Source organism: Triticum urartu, chromosome 2 (genome assembly GCF_003073215.2).
Source record: "Triticum urartu cultivar G1812 chromosome 2, Tu2.1, whole genome shotgun sequence".
Taxonomy (NCBI): Eukaryota; Viridiplantae; Streptophyta; class Magnoliopsida; order Poales; family Poaceae; genus Triticum; species Triticum urartu.
The window spans coordinates 743,756,045-743,763,488 of NC_053023.1; the positions used below are offsets into that span (position 1 = coordinate 743,756,045).

Consider the following 7,444-nt stretch of genomic DNA (forward strand, 5'->3'; position numbering starts at 1 on the left):
TTCATCGTCCGTGAGCTTCTTCGATGGGAGCATCCAGCTTACGGTTCAGATCACCGTCCGTGAGCTTCATCGTCTTCAGAACATACCACCATCGTATTATGGGAAGCCGAGCCCATCTCTATATTGGGCTTTCTTCAACTAGAGCCCTCTCAAAATAACCAGCCGACGTGAGTGCTCTGTTTCCCTAAAAAAAAAGACAAAGTGCTCTGTTTGTGTTTGAGCCGTTTTGTTTAGTCCCACCTCGGCAGCCACAACAGAGAGAGGTGAAGGCGCGCTATATCAGGCGACCCATGGCATCAAGGAGAAGCATATCTTTCTCGGCCTTTTGGCTAAGATCAAGTGCAGTATCTGTTCTTATCAGTTTAATATCTGATATGTGGGTTATATGCACACAATGATATTAAATTTATTTCTATGGGGGAGGGGCCACCACAATAGCTTGCTGTTGGGCCCCTTGCATGTCGTCTAGGCGTTGCACTACTACCTAGGCTGGCGCACCCCAACCAAATTAATTTTAAAATATTTTCCTATTCTGAAGCTTGCTTGAATTGATGAAGATTCGACCTTGGTTCAAAGCTTGCCAAACAGCCTGCGCTTGGCGTGCCGGCCTGGTAGCACGGCGTGGCATGCAGCCCATCACGGGACGTGCTTGGGCCTGAGCTCGCGGCACACAGGCTAGCCTGGCATGGCACGATTAGCTTTACTATTATTATTATTATCCATATTTTCTTAAGTACAGAAATTATTTATCATCCGATAGCTTTGGGGCACCTGACTGTTGAGTTATGATTAGTTTTGATTGATTGTAGATCAAAGAATCCCCATATGCTATGGGTCGGCCATGGCAAATTGTTATCCGCACAAATAGAGAGCAGCCTCAAGTTATAAATGGGAATGGAGTTTACCTATGGATTCAGCTCTACATGGTTTCAGGCGATGAAGATGGGGAAAGAGGTGGAGCGCCAGTTGTTTGCATTGATACTCCTGCCCAGCTTTGCTATGATTTCAACAAAGATCAATCAGCATGGTCTCCTATTCTTTTGTTGGTTCCTCTGGCTCTTGATCTTGACAAAATTAATCCAAGGTAATCAGCGAGTTACTGCTTTTTCTTTTCTTTTTGTGCTTTGGCGGTTCTTGCATCTATATTTGGTTATCTGATGGTCATCCTGAGTAAAATTGGAATATAAATGGAGAAGTTCCTTGCTTACCTGCCAATTACTCCCTCCGTAAAGAAATACAGGAGCATTTAGGTCACTAAAGTAGTGATATAAACGCTCTTATATTTCTTTACAGAGGGAGTACGCGATAATATTTCTGTTATTTATTAAAATAATACACCACGCACTGTGCTTAACTTCTTATAATCTGATTTGGTGGCTAGTTTTCCTGATTTTAAACATATAGAGGCAAATTAATCTTTCAACCTTTCACATCTGTCACCCCTGAATATTAAACGTTTTCGCTGATGGCTTGGTAGGAAATTATTCTAATTTTAACCTTTTCTTGTCGTGGTGTCACATACTAACTGATAGCCATCCTCAGTAAAACAATACAAATGGTGAAGTGCCTTGCTGACCTACCAATTACTCGATTATATTTCTGTTTTCTTTAAAATACAACATTCACTGTATGCTTAACTCCTTATGCTCTTTTTTGGTGGCTAGTGTTTCTGATATTCATCAGATAGAGGCAAATTAATCTCTTGGCCTACAGCTGTCAATTAGACTAGGTTATGAGTAGGGGTGCCCCTGAATACTAAATGTTTTTATTGGTTGCTTTGGTACGAAATTATTGTAATTTGTAACCTTTTCCTGTCATGGGACATACTATCAGGTACATCCTACTACTAAAGGAGATATTCGCATTTCCTCAAAGCTTGGCCATTTTAGGTGGAAAACCTGGAGCATCAACTTACATTTGGTACGAAAGAATGTTTGTACTCCTTTACGGCTTCATTCTTCCACTGGCAGGTCCTGTTTTTCTTTGTAGAACATTCTTCCACTCTTCGGCTAATAATACTGGATCTTCGCCATTATGTGAGGAAACAAAACAGAGTTTTGTTACATTTTTTTTTCTAAAGAATATAGTTCTTGCATTGATATTTCCATCTTTGGTTTTTCACCATCTTGGAAGGTCTGTTCTGTTAGAGACGGAGGATCTGTTTGGTGATTCTGAAGGTGAGTGATAGCAAATTGCTGAATTCCAATGCTTTACAGATTTCTGTATTTATGTTTGGCTACCTCATCAAACATAAATAATTAGGAATTCTTTGCGTAGTTTCACAAAACTTATGTGTTAGTACAAAACTATGAATAAGGATGGTGAAGTGCCTTGCTCGCCAACTGAATAATTATTCGTTTCCCTTTATGTCTTGTGAGACACTATGCAGATCATGTTCTTATACTCCGACCTGACCGATACTTATATTTCTGCACTTGTTATTTGAACTACATATATTGCAAAGCGAGGCTTGATGATGGTCCTCTCTGAGGTCACACTATGCTGAATGATGCATAACTGGAGCGCGATACTTCTAGTTCAAACCAGGCAGGCTATTTTGAACCCATGTGCAGGTGCGCCAAGTTTGAATTCCTTGAACAATGGACGAAGATTGAAACCTGCTCCTGAAGGAGACATTCGCATTTGCTGAAACATTGCAAGTCTATACTCTATAGTGCTAGTCCAACCTTGTGTGGGATACCGTTTTGTTCAGAACATGGCATTGTTGATGTAGGATCAGATGAGGCTTTGGCTCCTTGAGGCAACAAGCTCTTCAGTATGGATACAACATAATAACGTTGGTCGATCGGCATCTCCGGGTGCTGAAATTAAACCTGAGAATAGTTTGGTCTGGAACCATAGTTTCAATTTGGTTTTCCTATTGGGCTGCTTTGGTTTGGTTGAAGTGGGGTGAGTCCCTTTTGTAATTTGGTTTGGTGCGGGTTTTTGTAATTAATAGATTGGATTGGTTTGGTCTGGACAGAGATAAATTGGTCTCAGACCATTTTAGTCCATGGATAAAAACTAGTCTTGTGGACAGTTTGACCTCACACCGTACGTCACGCGAGACCCAGCGCTAGGTTTAGATGCAATCGTCGCCGCAGATGAGCAACATGAGCGTGCGTACCGCCCCGCCACCACTGAGATCTTCGGTGACAAAAGTCAACTCCTTCATGCAGAACACGAGGAGCCCAAAGCCGAGGCCTTCGACGACGCTGCTAATAATGGAGATGGCCGTGAGCTCGACCTTGCCGATGTGGCCGATGAAGGTGACGGTGACGAAGCTGACAAAGAACTGGAAGACTCCGGTGCCACCATCTGCTCTTCAGGTGCATGCACGGAGTACGGACACTGAAGCTCCTCACGCCAAGCTAGTCACTGTTCGTATGTGCCTCGTACGCCTCATACCTTTCGTTCTGTACGTACAGGTTACGTTTGGGATCCAACATTCCAGTAGCTGTTGACTGACCCATGGTTTGAAACTTTGGGTTCAAACCGTATGTAGAAAATGGTCTTGATGGATTTGGCTTGAAAATACATACAGTTTGGATTGGTTTAGATTGTAGCATTTGCAATTTGGTCTGGTTTGGTTTCATCGCTGGACTTATAAATGAATGGGTTGGCCTGGGTTTAGTTTGGATTACAAACTGTTCCCAGGTTTAGCTGAAATATATGTGGAATGCTACCTTTGAACACTTTCTAAGTGCGGCTAAAGCAAAAGGCTAAAATGTCTCTGCTTTTTTTTTTTTTTGGTTTGGTTTATCCTATGAAATTTATCATCGACATTGGTAGGCCATGTAACAAATATGATGAAATATAATTAAACTGTAGATTACTGTCATGCCAAAGGCACACCATCCCGTTCTACCGCCGGCCATTTTTCGTGAGCAAAGTGAAAAGAGCAGAACTCGATTAGTTATTTAGTTTGTAACCTTTACAGTTAGTCACATCCAAACACAGTGAACGCCTCAAGAAACCAAACAAAACAACATACGTACCTTTGACCGTCTCCATGAGTATGAAATTTCTCAACACATAGCAAAAAGGTGTACAGATATTTTCTCTACAGTCAACCACACTTCCATTGCATCATACTGATGTTGGTATTGAGGGTATTGACTAGACAACTTCATCAGGAAGCAAACGTCCCAAAAAGGGCAGATAAAAAATCAGCATAAGATAGGTGCGCAATTACTCAGTAAACTGAAAGAGAAAACATGCATCCAGATTCAAGTACACACATTTTAGTTTAGCTACAGTGCCATCAAGTATTCCCAGGCGGCGACCCAGTCATTGCTCAAGCTGCTGCAAGCCTGCGAGTATTTTGAGACCACCAACATTCCCTGACCATATCCATCAACAGATAATTATCTCCACGGATGAAGATGATCCATGTGTGAGTTGCTCCTTAATCCGATGCCTGCTAGATTTTTCCGCCTTGGATCTTTCAAGGTTGGTGGCATCACAGTAAATGCATGGGTTTTCACCATACAGCTCGATTAACAACAGCCCCACAGCTCGTTCCATGACAAGCCTTACATAGTTTCTCACCTTGTCTTCATCCTCGCACCCGAAGATATGCAGCCCCTTTAAGTTCAGGTGCTTAAAATCCTTGGATGGCTCCCACACCACGTTGGTCTTCTCGGCACTGTACTCGGGCGTCTTGATACATGAATGTCGAGATAACTTCAAGCAATGATATAGAAAGTAAGTAACACATGTTAATTAAACTGCCACCAACCCATGAAGGACAAGGTGACAACAATTGCAATTAAATATACGTTTAGGCCCCTAAACAGTTTTCCAGGAATTTGCATGAATTAAATCCCAAGTACAACACATAAATATGCTTCTGGAGATTGTAACTACAATCATATTCCTCGTATTTCTTTTAACCAAGATACTTTGTAATGAAGAATTTTAATTAAGACGGCCATGTGCATCACTCTATGCCGGGCTCTCCTCTTTTCGAAAAAAAAACAAATGAACAACTTTTGGAGAACTTTAACATGAGATACGATCCAACAGTTTTTTTTGCCTTGCATGGACACTGTCTCGCTGCAAAATTACAGTGCGCCTTGTATGCACTACTTTTAGTATTTGTGACAAGTTGGTGAGTGGTTGGAAATTAGATCAACTTGTTGGTACGGTTTACTGCTGAATATCCGAAAAACATATCATCGTAAGAATGTAGAATGAGTCATGTGCATGCTAAGATGTGCACTAAATTAGAAAGAAGGTTAAGTAACACTTACTGCAAAATCCTGTAGGGCAGGTGCAGCTTCAAGGATAAACAATGTCCAGCTCAGATCACACTCACTGAAGATACCGAAAAGAAACACAGTGGTCAGGTTTCTGAATATAGGAGTGAGCTGCTTCGGATGTTCTGGCTGAATCCAAATCTGCAGCAAGAACATAAATGCACAGCTGAAGTTGGTAGAAAAGATGAACATATAATATGTAGATGCAGAAGATACATATTTAAGTGGTGAGCAGAAATTAAGTTTACCATTTGGTCCCCAAAACACAGAGTCAGTGTTGACAGATTCCTGGCACTCCTTGGCAGGCAGTCGCTCAACGCAAATGGCTCTTGCCCTGCCTTGGCTTTAGAATAGAGCATTACACCGCGAAGCTCAGGAACGTAGCCGAAGCGCACTGGAGGGTTCTCGAAGGGCCAATGTTGGCATACCACTTGCCTAAGCTTCGGGACAGAGACAAGCTCAATCCGCGCGCACCGAAAGCCGGTGAACTCAAGCTCCTGGAGCTCAGAGCATGGCACATCGATCTTGAGTGTGGACTGCGAATCAACCAGTGTGCAGAATCTCAGGTTGAGGTGCCTGAGCCTACAGCAAGTGCTAATGAGGTCAGTGATGCCTGAATTTCCAAAAGCATGATATTCGAGCGTAAGCCTGGTGAGCCACGAGAAGGCGACTGGGTAGGCGCGGGAGAAGGCCTTGAACTCCTGCCCAATCACAATCTCGCAGCCCCGCCGGTCGGGGGGTGCCGGGGATATGCAAAACTCAAGGCATTCAGTCTGGCCCAAGTTCACGATGCCCTCGACGAGGCGGCCAATGGAGCTCAGGTGAGGGGAAGACGTGTAGAAGCTGAGGAAAAGGACCTTGAGGGCACTACTCCCGCACACGCCCTCGGCGGGAGGAACCCGGGTCAGCAAGGCCCGCACCGCGCCCGTGAACGCGTCCATGACCTCGAGCGGCGTGGCGCCGCCGAAGTGACCGACGTCGAGGTGCACGCGCGAGAGGTGGCTGGGGAGGTGCCGCCACCGCGTGGAGAGCGCGCCGGTGCGGACCGCCTCGCGCAGGTCGAGGCGCTCGAGGATGTCGAGGAGGAGGTGGTCGGGGAGCGCGCTGATTCCGTCCTCGCCGCCGTGGCCGACGTCGCGCTTGGGCGGCGGCGACTCCATGGTCCCGACCGATTGACTGAACCCTAGCCAGAATCAATCGAACCGAGACGATATGCGCCCCAGGCGGCGGCCTCCTATTTCGAGGTCGTGGCTTCTCCGGCGCCCCGCTCCCCACCTCCCGCCTGTGGCCATCGATCTAGAAGGGACGGGGAGCGCCGCCTCCGCCGCGCGGGCAGGTGGATGGATCCGACTTCCCCGAACTCCTCCTCGATTCCCGCTCCGGCGCGCAGCTGAAATCGATCGTCAGCTCGGATTGGGTGGTTGATTTGATGGTGGATGCATTGGATTTGCTATGTACTGCTAAGAGCAACTCCAATGGGGGGACCCAAACGGACGGCGCATTTGTTCGCTTTTTATTTGTTTGGGTCGGCCGTCCGTCCGGCGTCCGTCCAGTTTTGCATTTGGGTCGGCAATGCGTCCAACGCGCCGATCCATTTCATGTCTGCATTCAACTTTTGAATTAAAAAAGGCCTGCGGCCGATCATGTCAGCGACCATGTCTCATGCCGGCATCATGTCAGCACCGGCATACAATGCCGGCTTCAGAAAATACCATAGTTCCTGCTGGCGCACTCGCTCGCCAGCCGGCCGGCACACATGCCAGCGCGCAAAAAATGGTGGGACTTGGAGTTCGACCACGCCACGGCGGCTCCCATGGTCATGCCGGCACACCTGCCGGCATACAAAAAGATGGCCCTCGACGCCATAGATCAGTCAGGATCGTAGCCAGCGCCCGGCGCACCACCCTCGAAGATGAAGTGTTGCATGTAGTCCTCGTCGACGGCGGACGTCATTTCCTCGAACAGGTTGCGGGCATCCGGGAGACCGCCGGCCGGCGTCTGTCGCGCGCGTTTCCTCGCGCCGCCGGACGACGAGCCACCGACCACCGGGGTGGCGTTGAGGTCGATGGGCGCGGGCGCGGGTGTGGAAGGCGGGACCACGCTCACGTCGGGTGAGCACTCCCCGGAGAGGCGGGAGGCCTGCGGGTAGACGTGAAAAACGGGGACCGGGTTGCAAGCTGATG

General features: G+C 46.8%; 1 protein-coding gene and 1 non-coding gene across 2 annotated transcripts; one reads left to right on the forward strand and one right to left on the reverse strand.

Annotated features, from left to right (window-relative positions):
• Positions 1-308: 308 nt before the first annotated feature.
• Positions 309-503, forward strand: LOC125541900. The gene has a single exon (XR_007297728.1). It is a non-coding gene; the product is annotated as a U2 spliceosomal RNA (small nuclear RNA).
• Positions 504-4,016: 3,513 nt separating this feature from the next.
• On the reverse strand, positions 4,017-6,715 carry LOC125534591. Its single transcript, XM_048697776.1, has 3 exons — positions 5,510-6,715; positions 5,256-5,402; positions 4,017-4,686 (listed from the first exon to the last, which is right to left on the reverse strand). Exons 1-3 carry the CDS (start codon positions 6,419-6,421, stop codon positions 4,357-4,359), a joined length of 1,389 nt encoding a protein of 462 aa, XP_048553733.1. The 5' UTR covers positions 6,422-6,715; the 3' UTR covers positions 4,017-4,356.
• Between the last annotated feature and the right edge of the window lie 729 nt (positions 6,716-7,444).

Bases quoted from the DNA above. Each gene is read 5' to 3' on its own strand.
- LOC125534591 (XM_048697776.1), bottom strand. From the start codon at position 6,421: ATGGAGTCGCCGCCGCCCAAGCGCGACGTCGGCCACGGCGGCGAGGAC. The intron at 5,403-5,509 runs GTAAACTTAATT...TTCTTGCTGCAG, and splicing joins TGTGTTTTGGGGACCAAATG to ATTTGGATTCAGCCAGAACA. The intron at 4,687-5,255 runs GTAAGTGTTACT...CATTGCTTGAAG, and splicing joins CTGCCCTACAGGATTTTGCA to TTATCTCGACATTCATGTAT.